This window comes from Leopardus geoffroyi, chromosome X (assembly GCF_018350155.1).
Source record: "Leopardus geoffroyi isolate Oge1 chromosome X, O.geoffroyi_Oge1_pat1.0, whole genome shotgun sequence".
In the NCBI taxonomy this organism is placed as follows: Eukaryota; Metazoa; Chordata; class Mammalia; order Carnivora; family Felidae; genus Leopardus; species Leopardus geoffroyi.
In genome coordinates this window covers 42,898,730-42,924,902 of record NC_059343.1, presented here as the reverse complement: position 1 = coordinate 42,924,902, position 26,173 = coordinate 42,898,730, and the positions used below count along the sequence as shown (strand labels likewise).

At 51.2% G+C, this 26,173-nt stretch overlaps 1 protein-coding gene across 7 annotated transcripts; it reads left to right on the top strand.

Annotated features, from left to right (window-relative positions):
• The first annotated feature begins 1,123 nt into the window (after nt 1–1,123).
• Nucleotides 1,124–26,173, top strand: CACNA1F (calcium voltage-gated channel subunit alpha1 F). 7 transcript variants are annotated; one of them, XM_045472765.1, is made up of 48 exons: nt 1,124–1,228; nt 2,905–3,157; nt 3,777–3,882; nt 4,107–4,246; nt 4,492–4,634; nt 4,718–4,870; nt 5,502–5,698; nt 5,796–5,899; nt 6,606–6,796; nt 7,063–7,155; nt 7,269–7,362; nt 7,532–7,558; nt 7,697–7,857; nt 8,991–9,216; nt 10,112–10,319; nt 10,416–10,536; nt 10,653–10,734; nt 11,640–11,685; nt 11,870–11,921; nt 12,339–12,492; nt 12,678–12,807; nt 13,282–13,341; nt 13,490–13,596; nt 13,688–13,775; nt 14,225–14,332; nt 14,420–14,472; nt 15,449–15,595; nt 16,413–16,614; nt 16,708–16,866; nt 17,676–17,786; nt 18,036–18,119; nt 18,932–18,952; nt 19,159–19,287; nt 19,617–19,682; nt 19,942–20,033; nt 20,717–20,876; nt 21,103–21,230; nt 21,510–21,606; nt 21,794–21,896; nt 22,160–22,261; nt 22,428–22,558; nt 22,803–22,937; nt 23,228–23,397; nt 24,423–24,548; nt 24,650–24,777; nt 24,884–24,996; nt 25,392–25,589; nt 25,869–26,173. In XM_045472765.1, exons 1-48 carry the CDS (start codon nt 1,204–1,206, stop codon nt 26,097–26,099), a joined length of 5,955 nt encoding a protein of 1,984 aa, XP_045328721.1. In that variant the 5' UTR covers nt 1,124–1,203; the 3' UTR covers nt 26,100–26,173. The 7 variants fall into 7 exon arrangements, with proteins under 7 accessions (XP_045328721.1, XP_045328722.1, XP_045328723.1 ...); XM_045472766.1 differs by lacking the exon at nt 18,932–18,952; XM_045472767.1 differs by lacking the exon at nt 25,392–25,589.

Sequence of the window (26,173 nt, the reverse complement as noted above, 5' to 3'; positions counted from 1 at the left end):
CGCGCGCATTGTTCAAAAAAGGGACCAGCCTGAGAGCGGCTTCCTGACACGTACGTTCAAGGCGGCATTCATCTTACCGTTGTAAAAGTGTACAGGTTAAGGGCTGGGGTTTAGCGTAAAGCGGCTACGGTTGAATCTTAGCTTTTTAGCTCAAGTCTTTAGCTCAAGTAGCTAAAGGTGCAACGGTGGGCAGGTTACATAACTTCCCTGTGTCTTAGTTTCTTCATCTAAAATAGAACTATCACTATACCTGCTTCCTAGGATTAAAACAATTCATGTAAAGCATTGTTACCGTGTACCTGACACATAATACAGTAGCAAAGCATTACATACATTGTAGTCACTAGTATTCATGCATTCTGTAATGCTTTTTTTCAATTTGTTTACATATGTGTACACTCCAAAGAATAATTACACAGTAAACATTCATGAAATCCCCATTCATTAAAAAGACCACCCTGCCTCCACTGAGCAGGGTGTGAGCCACATTTGTCACATTTGTCAGGGTGTGAGCCAAATGTGAGCCACATTTGTCATAAATCATGTGGACATATATGTGGGGCTCAGTTTCTGAACTCTGTTCTGTTCTTAATTACTGTAGCTTTATAACAGTAAACAGTTATCTGGAATGTCCTCCCATCTTGTACTTTTTCAAAGGATTTTGGCTTTTCTAGGTCCTTTGTGTATCGATATACATTTTAGAATCAATTAGTCAAATTCCATGGAAAAATCTTTTAGGATTTCGTTCCGGACTACACTGAATCTCTAGATCACTTTGGGAAGAATTGACATGTTCACAACATTGACTATTTCTATTAGTAAATTTAACATATTTCTCCATTTGGTTAGGTCCCCTTTAATCACTTGATAATATTTGATCATTTTTTCCCATGGAGATCTTGCCCATACGCATATTGTGTTAGGTCTATCTCTATGTACTTCAAAGTTCAGATACTGTTGGGAAGTGATATCCTTTTTCTTATTTTAATTTCTGACTGGTGCTGGTATGTATTTTACAAAAATATTTTTTAAAAATCAGTGCCATTTCTGTTGCCAAGCCCTGGCCCATAAATATCCTATCTTTGCCCCTACTCACCCTCCCATCCAACCCTGCTATGGCCCCGCCCTGTGACCTTAATCTCTCTAAAGCTGGGGGAAGAGAGGGAGGCTGTGTGCAGATGGCTCTTCAACCTCGAAAGGAGGATGTCGGCATCTGAAGGCGGGAAAGGTGAGAGCAGCCTTCCACCCCTATAGACCCTTGGAGCAAGCCTGGGCTCTGCTCTACCCTCTGTCCCTCTGACCCATCTCCTGCCCAGCAGGACCCCACTCCCGGAGAGCCACCAGGGGATCAGAACCATATCACCCTGTTTCCATCCCATCCAGCAACAAACATAGCCTTACCACCACCTGAACCCTGACTCTCAGCCTGACCTAGACCCTGCACCTATGGCCTCCCAGCCCCATCCACAGCTTTAGTTCCCAGCTGAATCCCGACCCTAATCCTGGCCCCAACCTCTATTTTAGTGCCCATCCCGAGTCCAATTCCAAAGCCAGCCCCAAGCTTAATCCCAACACAAACCTTATCAACCAGAGGGCAAACTCCTGTTAGAGTCTAAACGCCAACATAGATACAGCCCTTACTATGAGCTCTAAATTCACCTAACCTCAGCCCCAATGTCTGGATATCAATACTGTTAGTGAGTAGGTCTCTGACTTTCCAAAAAGAGCACAGATCCATTTTTAAGGACTAAGAGAGAGAGAGAGGAGAGAGAATGAACACTCTTGGTGGTAGTAAGTCATGAAGGCTTAGAGTCAGAAATTGCATAGGTTTGGGGTGCCTGGGTGGCTTAGTCGGGTAAGCATCCGACTTCTGCTTAGGTCATGATACCATGGCTTTTTAGTTCGAGTCCCGCGTCCGGCTCTGTGCTGACAGCTCAGAGCCTGGAGCCTGCTTCAGATTCTGTCTCCCTCTCTCTCTGCTCCTCCCCTGTTCATGCTCTGTCTCTCTCTGTCTCTCTCAAAAATAAATAAAAACATTTTAAAAATTTAAAAAAAAAGAAATTGCATAGATTTGAATCCCAATTCAGCCACTTCACCAAATCACTTAATCTCTTTTTGCATCAATTTCCTTACCTACAAAATAGGAATAATAGTTGGTGCTAGACATTATTCTGAATGCTAAACTCATTAATCCTTACAACAACTCTAAAATGTAGGTACTCTTATCACTCCATTACACAGATAAGGAAATTGAGGCTCAGAAAGGTTGTGCAATTTTTCCCAAGACTACACACAGCTACCAAGTGGCAGAGTTAGGATTTAAACTCAGACAGCTTGTTTTCTCCAAAGCTTGGGATGTTAACCAAGCCAACCTACTGCCTCACAGAGGCTGAAACAAGGCCATGGGAATTGGGAATGGCCTTAGCTGAAAACCCCAATGCCAAATTCAAATCCCATTCAAACTTAACTTTAACCCTAATCTTGATCCTAATTCTAATCCCAACTCATTCAAACACCCAGTCCTAACTCTAAATCCTATCTCAAGCACACTCCACTCCCACCGGTATTTAAACCCAACCCAGAAGTCCACCACTCGAATTTAACCCTAAATTTGCCTCCAGCTATAAACTTAATCCTACCCCAAGCCAATTTAAACTCCATACCAAGTCTAACAGCAAATCCTACTTGGAAATGTAACGGTCACCCTCCGTTCTCCATAAACTCTCTCAACCCCCAATCAATTCCAACACCAATTCTCACCCCTCAATTTTTAACTCAGGCACCCCCCAACTTTCCCTAATTTTACAAGCTCTTCTTCCCCCACACACTGGGATGGGATCAGGAAGGAGGTAGCCATGATTGCCCTAATACCCAGTCCCTTCTTGACTTGGTTTCTCCACACAGACACCATCCCAGAGCCCAGTCCAGCCAATGGGACAGGCCCTGGTCCTGAATGGGGGCTGTGCCCTGGGCCTCCAGCATCAGGGGGTGAAGAAATCAGCGGGGCATCAGGCCTGGGGACCCCTAAGCGAAGGACTCAGCACAGTAAGCACAAGACAGTGGCAGTGGCCAGTGCCCAGCGGTCACCCCGAGCACTCTTCTGCCTCACTCTGGCCAACCCCCTGCGGCGGTCCTGCATCAGCATTGTGGAGTGGAAGCATCCTTGGAAACCAGGGGCAGCGCTCAGGGGTGAGGGTCACCAGGGTACCAAGAATCAAGGATTAGACCAGGGCTGGAATGGAGGTGGGCTGAGGTCACTAGGGATCAAGAGTCAAGAATTGGGGGTGCTTGGGTGGCTCAGTCAGTTAAGCATCCAAGTTTGGCTCAGATCATGATCTCACAGTTCGTGAGTTCGAGCCCCACATGGGCTCTGTGCTATCAGTGCAGAACTACTTCAGATCCTCTGTCCTCCTCTCTCTCTTTCCCTTCCCTGCTTGCACTTTGTCTCTCTCTCTCTCCCTCTCTGTCTCTCTGTCTCTCTCTCTCTCAAAAAAAAAAAAAAAAGAGCCAAGAATTGGATTAGAGGGTGAGTTGAGAAAGGTGAAGGTCACTGCGGGGAGGGGGAGTGTCAAGGGTGAAAGACTAAATCACAGCAAGAGTTGGGGATGTCTAAGGTTTCCAGGGGGTTCAAAGTCAAAGCCTTGGTCAAGGCAGGGGTTGGGAATGTCAGGGCTGGTTACCTTGGGTCAAGCGTCAGCATTGGGTGGGGAGGGCCCCAAGGGAATGTGGGGATATTCTGAGGCCTATCTGCCTGGGTCCTTGACTATCCACCTGAGGCCCTTCGACATCCTCATCCTGCTGACCATCTTTGCCAACTGTGTAGCCCTGGGGGTCTACATCCCCTTCCCAGAGGATGACTCCAATACTGCCAACCACAACCTGGTGAGGCTCACCACCCCCGCCACCCCCAGCCAGATACAGCCCCAGTAGAACCACACCACAACCTTTCAATCCTCCCCACACCCGCTCCTCTCTGACCCAGATGGCCCGCCCCCATCCAGCCCCACCCTAGGTCCCGGACTAAGCTTCCCTTCCCTGGCCCCCCCTCAAGCCCCACCCCCAAATAACTCCCTGCTCTCCCACCTCACCCCCGGCTCCGCCCTCAGGAGCAAGTGGAGTACGTATTCCTGGTGATTTTCACTGTGGAGACTGTGCTCAAGATCGTGGCCTATGGGCTGGTGCTCCATCCCAGCGCCTACATCCGCAATGGCTGGAACCTACTCGACTTCATCATCGTTGTGGTCGGGTACGCGTCTGCGAGGGACACCCCCACCTTAGTTCAGCTTCCTACCCCAGGCCCGCTGAATTCGGGACTCAGGGGAAAGTCTGCTTCCGACTGCCTCCATCTGGCAGCCAGAATCAAGAATATTAACATGTTTTAAACTTGTTTGCATTTCCAGTTACAGGGACTTGTGCTTTTCCGAGAAGAGAGGGGTGGAGGGAGGGCCCAAGGCCGGACCTCTGCCTCCTAATTCCGTGCTACCCCACCAGGCTGTTTAGCGTGCTACTGGAGCAGGGCCCTGGTCGGCCGAGAGACACCCCACATACCGGGGGGAAGCCGGGGGGCTTCGATGTGAAGGCGTTGAGGGCTTTTCGGGTGCTGCGGCCACTGAGGCTGGTGTCTGGGGTCCCAAGTGAGTGGCATGCCCCCGGGGGTTGGAGGTGGGGGAGGGGAGCAGGAAAGGGTTAAGCTGACCCCGCCCCTCGGTCCCCACAGGCCTGCACATCGTGCTTAATTCCATCATGAAGGCGCTGGTGCCACTACTGCACATCGCACTGCTCGTGCTGTTCGTCATCATCATTTATGCCATCATCGGACTCGAACTGTTCCTTGGACGAATGCACAAGACATGTTACTTCCTGGGATCTGGTCAGCCATTCCACCCCTCCCTGGACAAGACACTCCCCTCCACTGGCTACTAGGCCCCACCCACTTCTCCTTGAAACCCACTCTAGTCCACGAGACTCCGCCCCCAACCTTAGGCTCCACCTCCAGATAAGCAAGCCCTATCCCTTTACTCAAGACTCTGCCCTCAATCCCAGACTACAACCGCCCCTTTGCTAATAGCTCCTCCCTCTATCACGAGTCTCCACTCACAGGCCAAGGCCCTACCCTGCACTCGACACCATCCTCCAGGACTGACCCCATATACTCAGGCCCTTCATCCAGACCTCAGCCCGAGCCTTGCCCCCACTCCATTTTCAAGAGACCCTTCCCAATTCACAGGACTCCTCCCCCAGGCTCAAGTCTCACTGTTATTTACAAGATTCCACCCTAAATTTTACAGTTCCACTACCCGGATACCTGTAGCTGGGACTCACAACTTTCCAGTGGTTCAGAATCCTGACCTAGCAGAGTTAGGAGCTTAACCTTGCCCTTGATTTAGAAAAATCTCGAACCCCATACTGAACTTCCCAGGTGGGCGGGGCTACAAGGTAGCCGTGACTTTGGGAGGGGGGGGGCGGGACGTGCTTCAAAATCGGAACTGATCCCCCCACAGACGTGGAAGCGGAGGAGGACCCGTCGCCCTGTGCGTCTTCTGGCTCAGGGCGTGCATGCACACTGAACCAGACCGAGTGCCGTGGGCGCTGGGCAGGGCCCAACGGAGGCATCACCAATTTCGACAACTTCTTCTTCGCCATGCTGACGGTCTTCCAGTGCGTCACCATGGAAGGCTGGACAGATGTGCTCTACTGGGTGAGGTGGATGGGGGGCGCACAGCGCGAGACTGTACCTGCCTTTCCTCCGAGAGTGTCTGCATACCCTGAGAGATGCATGCCCTCTCTCTTCCCAGATGCAGGATGCCATGGGGTATGAGCTGCCCTGGTTATATTTCGTGAGTCTCGTCATCTTTGGGTCCTTCTTCGTCCTCAACCTTGTGCTTGGTGTCCTGAGTGGGTGAGAAGCTTAGACACCTTCGCCAATAGTCCCTTTCCCATTTTTTTTTTGTTCCTAGCACACTCCTAGGCACTCTTTCAGAACCCATCTGAAATACCCCTTCATGCAGTCAGTCAACATTGAACATCTGTGTGCAAGCACCATTTTAGGAATGGAATAAAAGACAAAAATCCCTGTCTTCTTGGATATTACACTGTGGTGGAGAGAATAGCAACATACACAGTAGATTGTGTATACACCCATGCATGCACACCCATAGTGGTTTATTTTTATTTTTGTTTTTTTATTTTAAGTAGACTCCATGCCCAACATGGGGCTTGAACTGACAACCCTGACACTCGTGTGCTCTACCAACTGAGTCAGCCAGGCGACTCACATATGTAGTGTTTCATATGGAATCTGTGCTATGGAAAGAAAGGATGGATAAAAATAGAAATGGGCAAATCTTGCAATTATAAATAGGGACAATCAGGACAGACCTCCTTGAGAAGGTGTTATCTGAGTAGAAATGTGACACAGATGAGATAATGGGCCATGTGGATGTCTGAGGAAAGTGTTCCAAGCAAAGGGAACAGCCTTTGCTTCTGCAAAGCTAGAATGTGCTTGACCTATTCAAAGAACAGCAAGGAGGCCGGTGAGGCTGGAATGGTAAAGACATGGGAGCCAGGGTGGTCCCCCCTCCCAGCCCTCTATCTTCCTCCCTCAGAGAGTTCTCCAAGGAGAGGGAGAAGGCAAAAGCACGAGGGGACTTCCAGAAGCTTCGGGAGAAGCAGCAGTTGGAGGAGGACCTCCGGGGCTACCTGGACTGGATCATGCAGGCAGAGGAGCTGGACATCGAAGAGTCCTCAGCTGATGGCAACTTTGGTTCTATGGCTGAAGAGGGCCGGGCTAGCCACCGTAGGCAATCCCAGTCTGGCCCATTCCCTGCCCCACACATGCCTCAGATGTGGGCTACCCTCCTGAGACCCAGCCCCAACCGGCAACGACTCCAGGCCCAGCCCCCAGTTCTGACCTAGAATACAGACCCAGACGCAGACCCCAATACCCTTCCCAGACTATACCCAGAACAAAGATTCCAAATAACAGCCCCCCTGCCATACGCGCACGCCTGGCCCTAACCCAGCCTCAGGCCATGCTCCCCAAATGTCCTCCCCACCCCGCAGGGCCACAACTGGCAGAGCTAACCACTAGGAGACGTGGACGGCTGCGCTGGTTCAGTCACTCCACCCGCTCCACACACTCCACCAGCAGCCACGGTGAGAGTCCATCCAGGTTGGGGAGGGGGACGGGATGGGTAGACAGAGAAGAAAGCCAAGTGTGGAGCCTTTGGGTCTTCACAGACTGACCTCTATTCCCACCCCGACCACAGCCAGCCTCCCAGCCAGCGACACTGGTTCGATGACAGAGACCCCAGGCGATGAGGAAGAGGAGGAGGGGGCTCTGGCCGGTTGTACACGCTGCCTGTGAGGGCCCGCAGCCCTTAACCCTGACCCAGCCCAGAACCCCGTCCAGACCCTGACCCCAGTCCTTACTTTACCCTCAAACCTTGATCCCAGCCCCCCACCTCCAACCCCAGCCACTGACTGCCCCTTGGTCCTTTATGACGCCCACTCCCATCCTCCTCTTTTCCAGAAACAAGATCATGAAAACCAGGGTCTGGTGAGTTGGGATCCTTGGACCCCATGACTTTGTAAACCCCACCTCCGAGTCCCCCATGACCACCGGGCTACCCAACTGAGCACCCCCAGGCCTGGTTTAGGTAGGTGATTTCATCAGTGGGCTCGCACTTCCCCTCAGCCGCCGCCTCCGCAGAGCCAATCGGGGCCTTCGGGCACGCTGCCGGCGGGCGGTGAAGTCCAATGCCTGTTACTGGGCCGTGCTGCTGCTCGTCTTCCTCAACACACTGACCATCGCCTCAGAGCACCACGGACAGCCCGTATGGCTCACGCAGATCCAGGGTGCGTACCTCCCCTCGCGGACTGCCAGCCCTCTTCCCCAGTCCCCAATTCCCTCCACCCTAGATACCCAAGTCCAGGATCTCTAGGGTTCCTCAGACCCCCAGACATTGCATTCCTGCCCTAATAAATGCAGAAACCTTAGCTTGTCCCACCCCACGTTGTAGCTTACACTTATGTAGCACTTGTGTGCATCAAGCTCCATTCTCAGCACTTTACGTGTATTAACTCAATTTCTCTTCACCAAAACCTTGTGTGAATTAAGTGCTAAGGCACAGAGTACTGAGCACTGAGGTAGTGAAGAGTTCACTGATTAATCCCAGGACTCAGCTAGTAAGTGAGTCAGGCAGGTGGCTCCAGAGTCCAGAATCTTAACTCCACACTGTCTGGATGGGTTAACCCCTCCATGTCTCTGTTTCCCCATCTACAAAATGTGGACAATATGGGGCACCTGGGTGGCTCAGTGGGTTAAGCATCCGACTTCGGCCCAGGTCATGATCTCAGGGTTCATGATTTCGAGCCCCACATAGGGCTCTGCGCTGACAGCGCAGAGCCTGCTTGGGATTCTGAGAGAGAGCTCTCTCTCTGCCCCTCCCCTGCTTACTCTCCATCTCTCTTTCTCAAAAATAAATAAATAAAACATTTTTTTTTAAATGGGGACAGTAATTTTATCTGCTTCATGGGGTGGTTGGGGGGGATTAAGTGAGTTGAAGTGAAAGTTGCTTAGAACATTGCTGGACCCACACAGAGTGCTATTAAGTGTTAGCTCTTACTATTACTTGTTTTCACCTCAACCCCAACCTGAGTACTGAACACACTTCTCACTGCAAGCCTCAAACCAGCCTCAGTCCCAACTAAACCCCAAACTCCAATGCTACCTTTGAGTTGGAGTTTTCCTGAACTCATGGAGGCTCACCAAGGCCCCCACCCCAATTCTGCCCCTCACCCCAGTTCCGAGCCCCTCAAAACCTCACCCACTCTGACCTATAAATTCATCCCAATTCCTAATCCTAGCGCTACCACCAACCTGTGTCTTGCCTGATACCAGCTACCTCAGATCGCCCTGTGGCCCCTACCTCCCTGCACATCTCCAAGGAAATTGGCCAGTTCGGTCACCCCTGTCCTTCTCCCCACAGAGTATGCCAACAAAGTGTTGCTCTGTCTGTTCACGGTGGAGATGCTTCTCAAGTTGTACGGTCTTGGCCCCTCTGCTTATGTTTCTTCTTTCTTCAACCGCTTTGACTGCTTTGTGGTCTGTGGGGGCATCCTGGAGACCACCCTGGTGGAGGTGGGCGCCATGCAGCCCCTGGGCATCTCAGTGCTCCGATGTGTGCGCCTCCTCAGGATCTTTAAGGTCACTAGGTGTGTGTGGCGGGGGAGGACTGGGGCCCCAAGCACAGCCCCAACAGCTCCCTCCCCAGTTCCAGTGACTATCTGCATCACCGTTCATTTAGCAAATATCCACTGAGGGCATACTGTGGGCCAGACACCCTTCCAGGTCCTGGGAAACCCCAGGAATCAGAGCAGACACAAGTTCCTGCCTCATGGAAATTAAAGTCCATTGGGGAGGGTGTCTACTCCATTTCCATCCCCTTCCTCAACCTCAGCTCCAGCTAAAACATTATTCCCAGCACCATCTCTGAACTCAACTCCATACTCATCCCTAACCTTACACCATCTCTAACTCCAACCCCCAGCCACTCATTATACCAAACTCATTTACAGCCCCAACACCCAATCCCAAAGCCAGCCCCATCTCCAATCTCATCCCTAACTTGCAGCCCCAGCCCCATCACTAACCACAACCTCCATGTCCCTAGCTCCTAACCAGCAACCTATCTCCAGCTGCAACTCCAGCCCCAGACTCTATCTCATCCCTATCCCCTCCTCTATCCAACTGTCAAACACAACTTTATCCCCAACTCAGCCATCTAAAACACCAAATACTCTCTTAACCCCTAACCCCAACCCCAACCCCAGCTATAGTTCCTAACCCCAATCCCAGCCCCAGTCCCAACCTGAACCCAATTCTAACTTCATGAACTTCCATATAACCTCCATCCTAACTTCATCTGTCATTACACCCTTAACACCAACCCTAACCCCAAACTCAATCTTCCCCTCACTTCTTATTTTCACCTCAACCCAACTCCAAAGTTCATTTTAACCCAGCCCACCCCTAGTGCATCCCAAGCTGGCATCCTGCCCTTGCCCCTGACTCACCACTGGACATGTCCACCCTCCATCTCTATTCTAGGCACTGGGCATCTCTGAGCAATTTGGTGGCATCCCTGCTCAATTCAATGAAATCCATCGCATCGTTGCTGCTTCTTCTCTTCCTCTTTATCATAATCTTCTCCCTGCTTGGCATGCAGCTGTTTGGGGGCAAGTTCAACTTTGATCAGACCCACACCAAGCGAAGCACCTTCGATACCTTCCCCCAGGCCCTCCTCACTGTCTTTCAGGTGGGGCCTGGAAAGCATGGAATAGGTGGGTTTGGGGGTGGGAGGGACCATACGGTGGGGGGTCCAAAGAGATTCACGGTGAACTCCCACCCTCAGATCCTGACAGGTGAGGATTGGAACGTGGTCATGTACGATGGTATCATGGCCTATGGTGGCCCCTTTTTCCCAGGAATGCTGGTCTGCGTCTACTTCATCATCCTCTTCATCTGCGGCAACTGTATCCTTGGAGCTTTGGGGGGCTGGATGTTGGTAGAACATGGGGTAAGATAGGGGGTTGTTGATGGCCCACAGTCAGGCTGCTTCTTCATCCTTTGCAGCCTGAACTCACCCCAGATATCCTTTTGAACGTGTTTCTCGCCATTGCTGTGGATAACCTGGCCAGTGGAGACACAGGAACTGCCAAAGACAAGGGCAGGTGATGTCTGGCTCTGCCATCAAGACAGTCTCTCCCTGGGATCCCTGACTGGGTCCCCACACATACATCCCACACCATCAGAGATGCCTCAGCCACCCTGGCAATCCATATCCCCAGATCCAATCTGCCAGTCCCCATTCATTCAACATGCATTCATTGAGCACCTACTTTGTGCCAGGCCATATTCTAGACACTGAGGAGACAAGAGGGGTCAAGGTAGACAAAGTCTTCACCTTCATGAAGCTAACATGTTCATGAAGTTAGGGAAGGCAAGCAAAACACAAACAAATGAATATATAACGTAAGTTAATTAAATATATATTAATAATATGTAATGAAGCAAAGAAAATGGAATAAAAGAATAGAGAGAAATGAAGATTGCTATTTTGGTTAGGGTAGTCAAGGAAGGCCTCTATGTGGAGGTGACCGCTGAACAGAGACCCAAGTGAAGTGAGGGAGTGAGCCATGAAAATATCTGGGGAAAGAGTGCTCAAGGCAACAGGAAAGGAAGGTCCTGAGGTGCACATTCAGCACATTCACAAAAACCACCAAGGAAATCAGTGAGTCTGGAGTGGGGTGAGCAAGGAGGAGAGTGGTAGGAGGTGAGCTCAAATGGGAGAATAGGAAGGCCATACTAGGGGCATTCTGGGCATGGCAAGGACTTCAGTTTTTGCTCTAAGTGAGTGGGAGCCATGGGAGAGGTGTGATCAGACGAAGAATGTGCCAGACTTAAGATTTAACAGGACCCCTTTGGCTGCTGTGAAAAGGACAGACTGTGAGGATGAGGGCGGAAGCAGGGAGGTTCTATGGGACCTCAGAAAGGTCTGTTCTGACTACATTGACTCCCCCTAAGCTTTGCCTATCTACTGCAAACCTTAGCAATCACTCCCCCTTTCCTCACACAGGGAGAAGAGTGCTGAGGGGAATCCCCCACAGGAAAATGGAGTATTGGTGAATTAGAAGCCTGGGCATTGTCTATACCTCCCATTACCATCAATACCTGTATATGTGTATATCTTTAACTCCCATCTTCTGCCTGTGCATTCCTCCATTATTGTGTTCCTTCCGTGCCTCCCCTGGGTCCATCCTATAGTGCCTCCCCCACCATCAGTGACCCCCATATTTCTGTCCCCAGGCACCTGGTGGGGAGAACGAGGAAGAGGAGGGCAGAAAGAATGAAGGAGCAGGCAAGTGGGCAGGGGCAGGTGGAGGAGGTGTGGGACCTTAGAGACAGCACCTGGGCAGAGCTCTTGACCCCTGAGACCCCTCTCTCTGAGCAGAAGCCTTTTCTGAAATCATCTTGAAAATAATGGGCTTGGGGTTTGGCCAACACCATTTGGGATGTTGAGATTAAAGAAGAGAAACAGACATTTTGTTTTACTGCAGAACTTCTCAGAGCCTTTATTATAAAATAGTGTGTATTTGACTGTGAGGATAGTGATGTTCATTCAACACACATTTCTTCAGCTTCTACTGTGCCCCAGGCACTGTTCTAAGTGCTGGAGACACAACAGTGAGTTTGTCACATGACAAGCACTGTTGTAGGTGCTTTACATACATTTTCTCAATTAATTGTCTGTATTTTGATCTTCTTCTGGTACCAGGCATGGAGGAAGAAGAGGAGGAGGAGGAGGAAGAGGAGGAAGAGGAGGAAGAAGGTGCAGGGCGTGTGGAACTCCTGCAAGAAGTTGTACCCAAGGAGAAGGTGGTACCCATCCCTGAGGGCAGTGCCTTCTTCTGTCTCAGCCAAACAAACCCGTGAGTGCTGGGAGTGGGTAGGGGGCCGAGGCATGAGGGGATAGGGCAGGTGGAGGGCCAGGAAGCAGCCAGGGCTCTGGCAGGTGCATGGCCTGATTCAACAGAGCCTGAACTGTGTCCCTTGGGCTCTCCCAACCAACTCTGTGGTCCTGGGCTCTGACCAAAACCCACTCCCTACTCCCCAGGCTGAGGAAGGCCTGCCACACCCTCATCCACCATCATATCTTCACCAATCTTATCCTGGTGTTCATCATCCTCAGCAGTGTATCCCTGGCCGCTGAGGACCCCATCCGAGCCCACTCCTTCCGCAACCACGTGAGCCTTTGGCTGGGGGCTGGGGGGGGGGACACTCCTAGGGGGGTCCTGCTGGGCACAAGCTGGGGCCAGGCTGGAGACACGGAGAAGATCCTAGTTGGGCAGAAAGAGAAGAGTGATAATGGCAGCTGCTGCAGGTGCCAGCCCTTACTGTGCACACTTGGGTAAACACCAGGGAAATCAGTATTTGGCTGAGGAGGAAGCTTGGGCTCAGAGAGGTTGAGCAGGCCAATGGCACCAATATAGATGAGCAGAGGTAGAAGAGCCCAAATCTGCCCAAATCTGAACCCCAGTCTTTCTGGTGGCCAAGACTTTTGCCTTATAGCGAAGTCCTTGATGATGATGAGAGAGGAAGGAGAGGGGGAGGGAGGGACAGGAAAACTTACAGAGAGGTGCACACAGACACACACACACACACACCTAGGATTCCCCCCAGTTATGACTCAGTGGCTTTGCCTCTCTCTTGCCCGCCAGATTCTAGGGTACTTCGATTATGCTTTCACCTCCATTTTCACTGTGGAGATTTTACTAAAGGTAACTAACAAGCCCCCAGTCGTACCTCCAGTTGCCCCAATCCACTCTGCACCCACCCCTGCAGCCCACCTCTCCTGTTTCCATACTCTCCTCCCCTCTCTATCCCCACACCTGGAGTCTAGCCTGATGTCCCTCTACCCTTCCACAGATGACAGTGTTTGGAGCCTTCCTGCACCGAGGCTCTTTCTGCCGTAGCTGGTTCAACCTGTTGGATCTGCTGGTGGTCAGCGTGTCCCTCATCTCCTTTGGTATCCAGTGAGTGACTCTCCCTACCCCCTGCCCACTCCAGTCCTCCCAGAACGGAAGCTAAGCCTGGGCCAGGGCCTGAGGACTGACCCCTCCCCAGCTCCAGTGCCATCTCAGTGGTGAAGATTCTGAGAGTCCTCCGAGTACTGAGGCCTCTCCGAGCCATCAACAGGGCCAAGGGACTCAAGGTAACCCAGCCCCACCCAAATCCACAGGACCCATGCCCTGCCCCACTGCTAGGGCCAAGATCTCTAATCAGACTGACTGTTTGCACTGGTGCATGACTGCACAGCCTGGACCCAATATGTAACCACACATCCCTGACCACTGATCATGTGGCCTCACCCATGTCCCTTACAAGTGACTATAAATCCCTTACCAATGGCCACATTTCTCTGATGCAAGTTCCTGAAATGTGACCACATATCCCTTCCTGGTAAACACTTATTCCTGGTTGGTGCCCACACGTCCCTGGCCCGTAGCACTGCCCCTTGACCATATGTCCCTGACCACACATCCCTGATCCATGACCAGATGTCCCTGGCCCAAGTCCCTGAGCCCCATCTACACCCAGAATCCCTACCCCAGGCTTCTGTGGCCCGCAGTGTTTGTTAGCCATATTTGTGGGTGCCTGCAGCACGTGGTGCAGTGTGTGTTCGTGGCTATCCGGACCATCGGGAATATCATGATTGTGACCACACTCCTGCAATTCATGTTTGCCTGCATTGGCGTGCAGCTCTTCAAGGTGGGAGGAAACACTGGAAGGAGGCCCAGGCATGGGTCAAGGTGGGGAGTAAAGGGTGAACCTGCCTGACAAATATCTTCCATACAGGGGAAATTCTACAGTTGCACTGATGAGGCCAAACACACCCCCCAAGAATGCAAGTGAGTGCTCAAAACCTTGCCTTTTGTGGAGCTCTTGACCCCTACTAAAAGCCAAAGAGGCCCCTAGATCTCACCAAGGCCCCTGGAATCCTTAGAGCTTCCTCTTAAGAACTGCAGAGACTCCCTCAAGTTTTATCAAGGCCCCCCAAACACCGTGAATTCCCCAAGGCCCCAAGATATACCCCCAGAACTTTCACAAGAGCTGAAGAGGCCCTCATATCTCACCAACCCCTAAGAAACCCCCCAATACCTCCCCCAAACCCCTCTCCATATTCTCCAGAGTTACCTACATTCTACTCCAGACTCCCCAGAAATCTCCAAATACTCCCCCCACCCACCATCACTGCCACCAAATCCCAGGCTTCCATCTCCACATTACTGTAGAGGGTAGTGGTTAAAAGCATGGGCTTTGAAGTCAGGCATTCCTGGTTCAAATTCATCTCATGAGACATGGGTACATTTCTCAGCCTTGCTGAATCCCATTTTAATTAACTGAAAAATGGGGATAAAAAGAGCGCAGATCTCACAAGGTGGTGGTGAGGAGTAAGTGAGTTACTACGTGGAGAGTGTACTACAATGTAAAGTTACTATATGTAAAGCCAAGCACAGTGCCTGGCATATACTTAGTGCTGGTAAATGTTGATTATTAGTATTACTTTTTCTTGGGGGTGGTGATGATTATAATGGTGATGATAGCTAATATATATGGTACCAACTAATGCCAGACACTATTCTCATTGAGTGACTTAATTAATCCTTGTAACAAGTCAGGAAATGTGTTGTATTATCCTTAATTCATAGATAGGGAAAACTGAAGCAGAGAGGTTAAATACCCAAGGTCACCCAGCCAGTAAATGGGGGACAGGATATCCAACTCTACCACTCTGCCCTGTTACTTCCATGCTCTACACCTCAGTCCCCTTTCCCCAGATCCCCACCCCTCGTCACCCACCCATCCTGTCTGCAACATCCGCAGGGGCTCCTTCCTGGTCTACCCTGATGGAGATGTATCACGGCCCCTCGTCCGGGAGCGGCTCTGGGTCAACAGCGATTTCAACTTTGACAATGTCCTTTCAGCCATGATGGCCTTGTTCACTGTCTCCACCTTCGAAGGCTGGCCTGCGTGAGGAGCAGGGCCCCAGGAATGGGCAGGGAACAGGGCAGGAATCTATGCTAGGGTCTTCTTGGGATGGGTGGGAAGGTACCTTGGGATGTGATAAAGGTCTCTTGAGACTGGATAGGGTTTTGGGGGGACTGGTGGACATATCAAAGAACTGGCTGGGGGTCCTCCAGAAGTTGGCTGGGGATGCTCTGGGAACTGGGTAAGGGGTGTCTCCAGGAATTGGGTATAGGTCTCTGAGGAGCTAGGTGGAAGTCTAGAGAGGACTGGGTGTAGGATTTTGGGGGGGACTAGGTAGAGGTCTGGAGGGGACACTGGGGGAGGTCTCAGAGGAGATGGAGCTGGAGATTCAGGGGTTTCCAGAGAGATGTACAAGTCTTTAGGGGTACTAGTTGAAGATCTTTGGGGGAGATGGAGCAAGGAATCCGAGTTTATGGGACAGGATTTAGAGATCTTTGGGGGCTTGTGGAGGAGTTCTGGGGAGCTGCATGGGGATTTTCTGGTGGCTGGAGAAGGATATTTAGGGATATGTGGGAACTTAAGGGATTTGGGGGTCTTGGAGGACCAGGGTAGGGATTCTCTAGAGGGTTGTATGGGGATCTCTAGGTCTCTGGAAGGCTGAGACAGGGAATTGGGGGTCTTTGAGGTCAGGTGGGGGTCTCTTGGGGTATGTGTGGAGGTCTAAGGTGGTTAGGTCATGGGATTTGGGGGTCTTTGGGATGCCAAGCAGGAGATTCTGGAGTGTTTGTTATGAGGTATCTGGGGGCATGTCTGGAAGGGGGCTGGGATATCTCCTCATCTACCGCCATTGGCTCCCCAGTCTACTATACAAAGCCATCGATGCAAACGCAGAGGACAAGGGCCCTATCTATAATTACCACGTGGAGATCTCAGTGTTCTTCATTGTCTACATCATCATCATTGCATTCTTCATGATGAACATCTTTGTGGGCTTTGTCATCATTACTTTCCGTGCCCAGGGCGAGCAAGAGTACCAAAACTGTGAGCTGGACAAGAACCAGGTGACCTCTGACCCCTGACCTATGGCCACCAACCCCTCCCCACCTCCTTGCCTTGAGATACCAAGCTCACTCATGCCCTGCACCCATATGCAGCGCCAGTGTGTGGAGTATGCCCTCAAGGCCCAGCCACTCCGCCGCTACATCCCCAAGAACCCACATCAGTATCGCGTGTGGGCAGCTGTGAACTCTGCTGCCTTCGAGTATCTCATGTTCCTGCTCATCCTGCTCAACACCGTTGCTCTAGCCATGCAGGTCTGATCTCCCCCACCCTGACTTCTGCCAGACACTGGACCCTATTCTGTCCACACAGCCCCCTGGGAAACATTAGGAATGCTTTAGGCTGCAAGTGCAAAACCCCCAGCTGACAGAGATTAAGCTATAAAAATATTTGCCACATTTCTTCACATCTAAGGCCAATAATTGTCAGTTGCATCCTGACTTAAGAGATGTAAGAATATAGGGGAAATGGCAGATGGCCATTGTAAGTTGCCATTGATTGTGAAATGTACCCCAGTGTCAGAGGTTCTAAATGTGAAAAGATGTGCATAGTGGAGTCAACAATATATGACAGCTACCTCACATAACAAGAAGTGTAGAGGTGGGCTGTTTGATTATGGTTCATCAGGTATCCAGGCTCTTTCTCCTCCACCATTCTTAGCAAGTTGGCTTTCATTCTCATGATTGTTGCTTCATTATCACAAGATAACTGCCACAGCTCTAGACATCAAAACCACATTCAAGGCAGGAAAAATGAGGGAAGGTTGTACCCGGGGCTCTCCTCATTTGAGCCTTTTATTGGAAAGCAAAAATAGTTTTCATGGAAACTACTTAGTCAGCAGCAGACTTCTGTTTCTTTCTTAGTCAGAAGTAGATGCAAGTCAGAAGTAGATCAAGAGCTGGGCTTTCCAATATCCTTATTGAGAAACAGTGTGAGGGATTTGGCCAACCCATCATGCTATCTCATCTCCAGACTCACCTCAGTCCAAGCCAGAAAATATTTTGTTGTGGGTGGGGAGGTCTCTGCCTCAGGCTCTGTCCTCACACCTGACTTTCTCCTCCAGCACTATGAACAGACTGCTCCCTTTAACTACGCCATGGACATCCTCAACATGGTCTTCACTGGCCTTTTCACTGTTGAGATGGTGCTCAAAATCATTGCCTTCAAACCCAAGGTGCCTCCTGCGAGCCTTAGAATCTCCTGCAGTGGGTGAATTCCTTAGGGTGGAGCTCATTGCAGAGCTCTTGGGGGAGGTGGCAGGGAACAGGAACCAAGGACTCTTGAGACCATGGTGTGAGAGGGGTCCATATGCAGGCCTATCATGTGGTCCAAGCTGGGCCCTGCCTCCCCAATGTCCCCTACCACTATTGGTCCCCTATGCTAGCTCTGAGAAGACAGGGCTCTACTTTTTTCCTGCCTACAGCATTACTTTGCTGATGCCTGGAACACATTTGATGCTCTTATTGTGGTGGGCAGCGTAGTGGACATTGCCGTCACTGAAGTCAATGTAAGGACTGGCCTCTCCACTAACCCACCTTTTCCCTACCAACCTTCCCCCGCCTCAACCCCAGGTCTTTCTTTCACATGAGTAGGTGCCTCACTCACCTCCATCCTACCCCTGAAGACTCAGTGCTCTTCATTCAACTCTATATCTCCTGAGTCCCTATCAGGTTTAGCCAAAGTCCCCCTCCACCAACTCCCTTATTCCATTTGCAACCTATCCTCTGGCTCTGTCATATCCTAAAATGACTCTATTTTTATTTCTATTATTTCCTCTATTGCCTCTACATTCCCCTCCATTGGCTCCATCATCTCCACCAACTCCTGCCATCTCTTCTGACTACTTCATTGGCTCCATTTCCACCACTGACTCCATTGTCTCCGACACTGGGTCTTTCACGGCTCTGTCATCACCAATGACTGTACCATTGGCTCCATCATCTCCTCCATGGTTCTATCACCTCAATTGACAATGCTGCTGGTTCCATATCTTCATCGCTGGCTTCTCCATTGGGTCCTCCATCGGTTCTCTCAACTCCATCATCTCATGAAACCACTGGCTCCATCATTTCCTCCATTGGCTCCATTGTCTCTCTTCCATCATTTCCTGTACCTTCTTCTTTCCCTTCCACCCTCACTGCCAACTTTTCCCACAACCATCTTGATCCACTGCCACATAACCTTCTCCATAATCCCTTGAATAATGACTCTACCATCCATTATCCCCTATATCTGCTACATCATTTCTCCTGTGTTCATTTGGGCCTGTGATCTCATCATATCCTCTGTCACCTCTATCTTGGCTGTATCTCCCTTCAGAATGGTGGCCACCTTGGCGAGGTACCCCCACCTCACAACAGGGACTCTATGCTTCTTTCCACACCTACCTGCCCTTCCTTGCTTCTTAAGAGTCCTTAGAAATGTTCTCTGACTACCCTGGGGCCTGAGTTATGAGGGATTTGGGGGCTGGGAGGGCCAAAGAATGAGATAGGGAGGTGACTGGGGAAACTGTAGACTCATCATACCCACTACACCCTCAACCTCAGAGCTCTGAAGACAGTTCTCGCATCTCCATCACCTTCTTTCGCCTCTTCCGAGTCATGCGGCTAGTGAAGCTTCTCAGTAAAGGTGAAGGAATCCGCACATTGCTCTGGACATTCATCAAGTCCTTCCAGGTAAGCTCCCGTCCCTTTGACCACCTCTCACCCACATCTCATACCTCTCAACCTGAACTGCATCTCCCAGTGTGCCATATCCATCTGCAATTTACCATTTCCGGTTTTCTCTCTTTTCTAGGCTCCCAATTCCCAACATACCTTGGCCTCACTAACCTTATTCTATTGTATTTAGTACCGTGTCCACATTTGGGAGACACTGGTAGTCATGGGAACTTTGGGGATGGGCCACATCTCTCATCAAGCCCAGACTTGAGGAAGCAGTGTATTCTGGGGCTTATAGTTCTCTGCCTGGACCTGAATATCTATCCTCCTCTCCACCCCTATAGGCCTTGCCCTATGTGGCTCTTCTCATCGCGATGATATTCTTTATTTATGCAGTCATTGGGATGCAGGCAAGTGGGGACCCTAGGTAGCATCCCTCAGGCACACTTCTGCTGAGGGGTGTTGGGTAAGAATTCATCCACAATGAGGGTGGTGGGTTGAAATACAAGCTGGTTGATGCTGAGTCAGTCCACACACCTGTGAAATGGGATGTGCAGTGACTGCACATCAGGGTTGTGAGGATCCTTTGAGTATTAGAAGTTGTGAAATGAGTGACAACTTGTAGGGGCATGGGTTCGCCCCTCTGACACATGCCCTGTGTGCCCACAGATGTTTGGTAAAGTGGCTCTTCAGGATGGCACACAGATCAACCGAAACAACAATTTTCAGACCTTTCCACAGGCTGTGCTACTTTTGTTCAGGTGACATCTACCCCCCTCCACTGCCACCTTGGTCCCCAGCATGCCCTTGGGTGCTCACATACCCTTGTCTGGGCCCTGGACTGCCTGAGGTGTAGAAATAACAGGGCAGCATGGGGCTACATTTTGCCTGAGGTCTTTTCTGGCTGTGATTTGAAGAATTTTGTATAATAATCTAGCCTCAGCCATCCTTTTTCTGGCTGTAAGATGTATCCTCTTCTTAGGCCTCAGTGCCCCATCAGTAAAACACGAACATGACTGTCATCATCTTGGCCACACCAGCTTCTAAAATATCTAAATGCTGGGGCCCTTGGGTGTCTCAGTCGGTTAAGTGTCTGACATCAGCTCAGGTCATGATCTCATGGTTCATGGGTTTGAGCCCCACATTGGGCTCCGTGCTAACAATGCAGAGCCTGCTTGGGATTCGTTCTCTTCCTCTCTATCTCTCTGCCCATCCCCTGCTTCGTGCACTCGCTCTCTTTCTTTCATCTCTCTCGCTCTTTCTCTCAAAAACAAATTTTTTTAAAAAACTTTAAAAAATAAAATAAAATACTGAAATGCTATCTGTGCCAGATACAGCCCCTGGCAAGAAGTGGATCATCTCCTCACCCCTCCAGCCCCCACAATGCCACTTGCCATGACTTCATAGCCTCCCCTCAAGGATGGCCCCTTGTGTGACCCCCCAGGTGTGCCACCGGTGAGGCATGGCAGGAGATAATGCTTGCCAGCCTTCCTGGGAGTCGGTGTGACCCTGAGTCTGACATCAGCCCTGGTGAGGAGTTTACCTGTGGCAGCAATTTTGCCATCGCCTATTTTATCAGTTTCTTCATGCTCTGTGCCTTCCTGGTGAGGACCTTTCCCCACAACCACCACCATTGCCATGGGGGCTGTCCCTGAGGGGTCTGGGGAGGAGGTGGGGAGCCCAGATCTTCAGAGTAGGTGAAAGGGCTGGTCTGACAAGATCAACCCAGGAACTCGTGACCCAGTAACCATAAGTTTACCTCAGCATCCCACCAACCCCCAACACCCTACTCTGCCCTTCACCTAACCCCCACTATTCACTGGCCCACAGATCATAAATCTCTTTGTGGCTGTCATCATGGACAACTTTGATTATCTAACCAGAGATTGGTCCATCCTGGGCCCACATCACCTCGATGAATTCAAGAGGATCTGGTCTGAATATGACCCTGGAGCCAAGTATGACATGTATCCACATAACTGGGATTGCAGGGGACAGTGCACTGCCCCACCCATTCCCCCAGACACAGAACCTCTGGCCTCTACCTCCCATTACCTAGTCAATAGATGCCCCAAGTTTCCACTGCCTCTGTTCTCTGTCTTCCCCAACTACCATAGATAGGGTTGGCTCTGGGGTGTTGGTGGGGGAGGTATTTATAAGCTGGTGGAGTCTTCAGAAAGGGCTGGAGGGGTTATCTCCAATCCAGCGGTGCCTCCTACCCACCCCACCTGCCCCAGGGGCCGCATCAAGCACCTGGACGTGGTTGCCCTGCTGAGACGGATCCAGCCCCCCTTGGGATTTGGGAAGCTGTGCCCACACCGAGTGGCCTGCAAGGTCTGTGCACCCACCCACCCCCCACCTCTGAGAGGGCTGTCCATCACATGGCAAGGGTGGGCAGGGGTGTGCCTTGGGTGGGGAGGGTGTGTTTTGCTTTATCCTTAAAGGTTTCTGCCCCTGGGCATCCAGTGCCTTCATCCCTGGCATTTGCTCAAAGTGAGTTCTATGTCCCTGGTGTGTGTAGAGACTTGTGGCGATGAACATGCCCCTCAACTCAGATGGGACAGTGACATTCAATGCCACACTCTTTGCCCTGGTTCGGACATCCTTGAAGATCAAGACAGAAGGTGCATGGGAGGGATGGAGAAAGGACAAGAGCAGGAGAGTCCCTGGGGAGGGTGCAGGGATCACTCATTGAGTGATGGGCCTGGCTCCTGTCTCTGAACCTCGAAATGAGTGACTTTGGCTTCTCCAGGCCTGTTTTCCCACCAGTTCAATGGGGGCGGTGTGTGACTGCGGTAGAAGCTGGTGAAGCCCCTTCCAACAGGGAGGGAGTGGCTGTGAAGGGCTCTTCCTATTGGCTCAGGCCCCACATCCTCTCCCGATGCAGGGAACCTGGAACAAGCCAATCAGGAGCTGCGGATTGTCATCAAAAAGATCTGGAAGCGGATGAAGCAGAAGCTGCTAGATGAAGTCATCCCCCCTGCTGACGGTGAGCTAGCTCCACCCCAATTCCTTGAGCCCGCCCAAATGTCAAAGGATTGCTCACCATCACAAAACTAGCACTGGATGGAGGGGGGCGAAGGGGAGCCTATGCTCTGGATAGGGGGGTAACAGGAGACCCCTGTGTGACCTTGACTTTTCTCCCTTTCCCCCAGAGGAAGAGGTCACCGTAGGCAAATTCTACGCCACATTTCTGATCCAGGACTATTTCCGCAAATTCAGGCGGAGGAAGGAGAAGGGGCTACTAGGGAGCGAGGCCCCCTCAAGCACTTCCTCTGCTCTTCAGGTCTTTAGAGGGGCCTGGGTGCGTGGGTGGGAGTATGTGGAGGACTGTGGCTAAGGATGACTGCCCTCTTGATCTCGTGGAACCCATGTCACAGATGAGGAAACTGAGGCTCCAGGTCTCAGAGGGTCAGTGGTGGCTGAGGGACCCCTTCCCCCACCCCACACTCCTGCACAGGAAGCAGGCTCATGGACAGGGAAATTTAGACCCGGGGCTGCCTTCCTTCCCCATGTTTTCACCCCCACAGGCTGGTCTAAGGAGCCTACAGAACTTGGGTCCTGAGATCCGGCAGGCCCTCACTTGTGACACAGATGAAGAGGAGGAGGAAGAGGGGCAGGAGGGAGAGGAAGAGGAAGATAAGAAGGATCCAGAAACATACACAGTGAGGACAAGTTTTCACTCCCCTGGGAATTTGATTGTAGAAATAGTTCTTCAATTCCTTAGGTAACTTTGACACTGCCTCTGGGGGAAGGGAGGCCCCCAGAGAAGAACTCCTCCCGAAACAGGCAAACAGGTATTATTTGATACCTACCATCCACTGTTGGAGGGTGAGACCCAGATTCAGCCCCTAGTAAGGTCATTGGAGATAAACTCCAAGTGACTTGTGTCACTGACCAAGTGACTTAGATATGATAACATGAATGGCAACATTCAATCCTGTGACTTCCACAGGCCCCAATGGGCTCCCAGCCCCCATCTCGCCGGAGTTCTGTGATTTCTGTATCTCTGCCTGTCGGGGACAGACTTCCAGATTCACTCTCCCTTGGGCCCAGTGACGATGATGGGGGGACTCCCAATTCCAGACAGTCCAGTGTGCCCCAGGCTGGATCCCATGGCCACAGGTATGGTCAAGGGTCTGGTGGGATATTGTAAGGGAAGGCAGGGACTAGCCAATACATGGAGATAATTCAGGAGCAAGAGGGCCTTTGAATGGAAATTTGGGAAGGATGGAAGGGACTCAAGGGCTCAGATGGGAATAGAGGATAAGAAGAGATTCATATGAGAAAGGCAATGCAAAGGTTTAATACAAAGAACACATAGGGGCGCCTGGGTGGTTCAGCATCTGACTCTTGATCTCAGCTAGGGTCTTGATCTCAGGGACATGAGTTCAAGCCCCACATTGGACTTCACACTGGGCATAAAGCCTACTTAAAAAAAAACAAAAACAAACAAACAAAAGAAGCACATAATGTGGAACTTCCATGGTCCTCAGTTTTGTCACCTGTAAAAGGGGGATAATAATAGCACTTATCTCACGGGGATAATGAAAGAATGAAATGAAGTCACACCTAGCTGTCACTTTGACAGCCTCCTCCTCACCTCTCCCAACACACCCCCAGTTCTTGTGTTGAAGGTGTCTCTTCAACAGGCCAACTTTGATTTTTTTTTTTAAATGTTGCGTCCTTCCCATGAGAAATATGTATTAAAAGAAAGCCCATGTTCATTTTAAAATGATGACAGGTTAATTTTCTGGTATGTGAGTTTTCCCAATTAAAAAAAAAAAAAACTGGGGCGCCTGGGTGGCTCAGTCGGTTAAGCAGCCGACTTCGGCTCAGGTCATGATCTCACGGTCAGTGAGTTCAAGCCCCACGTCGGGCTCTGTGCTGACAGCTCAGAGCCCGGAGCCTGTTTCAGATTCTGTGTCTCCCTCTCTCTGACCCTCCCCTACTCATGCTCTGTCTCTCTCTGTCTCAAAAATAAATAAACGTTAAATAAATAAATAAATAAATAAATAAATAAATAAAAAACTAAAATCCTACTGTAGGGATGGGGCACAGAACAAGAAGGAACCAGCAGTGCAGGGCCACATACTGGGGGGCGGGGGGGTGGTGAATCTGGTCTGTCTAACTTGCTTCACTTTCCCCAGGAGAAGCTCTGGGGGGTTCATTTTCACCATTCCAGAAGAAGAAAGTTCTCAGCCCAAGGGAACCAAAGAGCAAGAGAATCAGAATGAGGAAGAGGAAGTCCCCGCCAAGGACTCTGGCCATGACATGTAGGAAGAGCCCATTAGCCATGTGCAGGAGGGCAGAACTAATGGAACCCCATCACCCATTCCCAAGCCTGAGCTCACCCCCAGCCCTCTTTCCCGCACAGGCTCTCCTACCTAGATGAGCAGGCAGGGACTCCCCTGCGCCCCATCCTTTTGCCACCTCACAGACCCCAGAGATATGTGGATGGCCACAATGCACCACGCCGCCGTCTGCTGCCCCCCACACCTGCAGGTGAGAGCGGGCATGGGTGTTGGGGGCCCCACAAGGGCCAGCAGGGCAGAGGGCTGGGGTGGCATTGAAATTCTTCTTCGCCCCCTCTGCCTTCCCCTACCCCCAGGTCGGAAGCCTTCCTTCACTATCCAGTGTCTGCGGCGCCAGGGCAGTTGTGAAGATTTACCCATCCCAGGCACCTATCATCGTGGGCGCAACTCGGGCCCCAGCAGGGCGCAGGTGAGATGGGGGAATAGGGTGCTAAGGTCTGGAAGGGTAGAGTCATCCTAGGCTGAATTTATCAAACACACTACATCTTCTGAGGAATGAGGCATGTATGAATTCACAAAACCCTCACTGTACCTGTGACATAGGTTAGTCCCAGTTTACAGATGAGGAAACTGAGGCTCAGAGAACTTTACCCCAGATCACACAGCTAGTAAGTGTCAAAGCTCATATTTAAACCCAGGTCTTCTATGCTCTTAAATAAACTCAAGTCTGATTTATATGCATTCAGTTTGACTCCAGCTGTATTTGCAGGGGTGGGGGTGGTAAGATGTAGGCACAGGGCTGAGTCCTAAACTTTCACACGTCACTCATCTATAATTATCCCCCTGATGTTTATTCTGGTCCAGGGTTCCTGGGCAACCCCTCCTCAGCGGGGTCGGCTCCTATATGCCCCACTGTTATTGGTGGAGGAGGGTGCAGCGGGGGAGGGGTACCTCGGCAAATCCAGTGGTCCACTGCGCACCTTCACCTGTCTGCATGTGCCTGGAACCCACTCAGACTCCAGCCATGGCAAGAGGGGCAGTGCCGACAGCCTGGTGGAGGCTGTGAGTCCAGCAGGGCTGTGGGCAAGAGGGATGGGGGAGAAGGGGAGGAAGTGGGAGCTTGGGAAGGAGGGAATAGAGGCCCTCAGTCTCTGTGTTATGCATGTAACTGTCTATCCCCTTACTCTGTGACTGCTCAGCATGATGTGTGTGTGACCGTCCCCAGTGACTACCCTGCACACCTTCATGCATGCATCATCTATCTACACTGACCCCTCTGTGCACACTGCTTTGGCTCCATGTTGTGCTCTCTGTCAACTCTGATCCCATCTGTGCCCCCAGGTGCTCATCTCTGAGGGCCTGGGCCTCTTTGCCCGAGACCCACGCTTTGTGGCCCTGGCCAAGCAGGAGATTGCAGATGCGTGTCGCCTGACACTGGACGAGATGGACAGTGCTGCCAGTGATCTGCTGGCACAGGGGACCAGCTCACTCTATAGTGATGAGGAATCCATCCTCTCTCGCTTAGATGAGGAGGACCTGGGAGACGAAATGGCCTGTGTCCATGCCCTCTGAATTCCCATCTGTCCTCCACTGCTCAATAAACCTCCTGCTCTCCCTTCCCCAGAGGGAGACAGGCATGGACTACA

Coding starts and splice junctions, on each gene's coding strand:
- CACNA1F (XM_045472765.1), top strand. CDS start 1,204: ATGTCGGCATCTGAAGGCGGGAAAG. Junction 13,342..13,489: donor CTGTGGAGATTTTACTAAAG/GTAACTAACAAG, acceptor ACCCTTCCACAG/ATGACAGTGTTTGGAGCCTT. Junction 15,596..16,412: donor ACCTTCGAAGGCTGGCCTGC/GTGAGGAGCAGG, acceptor TTGGCTCCCCAG/TCTACTATACAAAGCCATCG.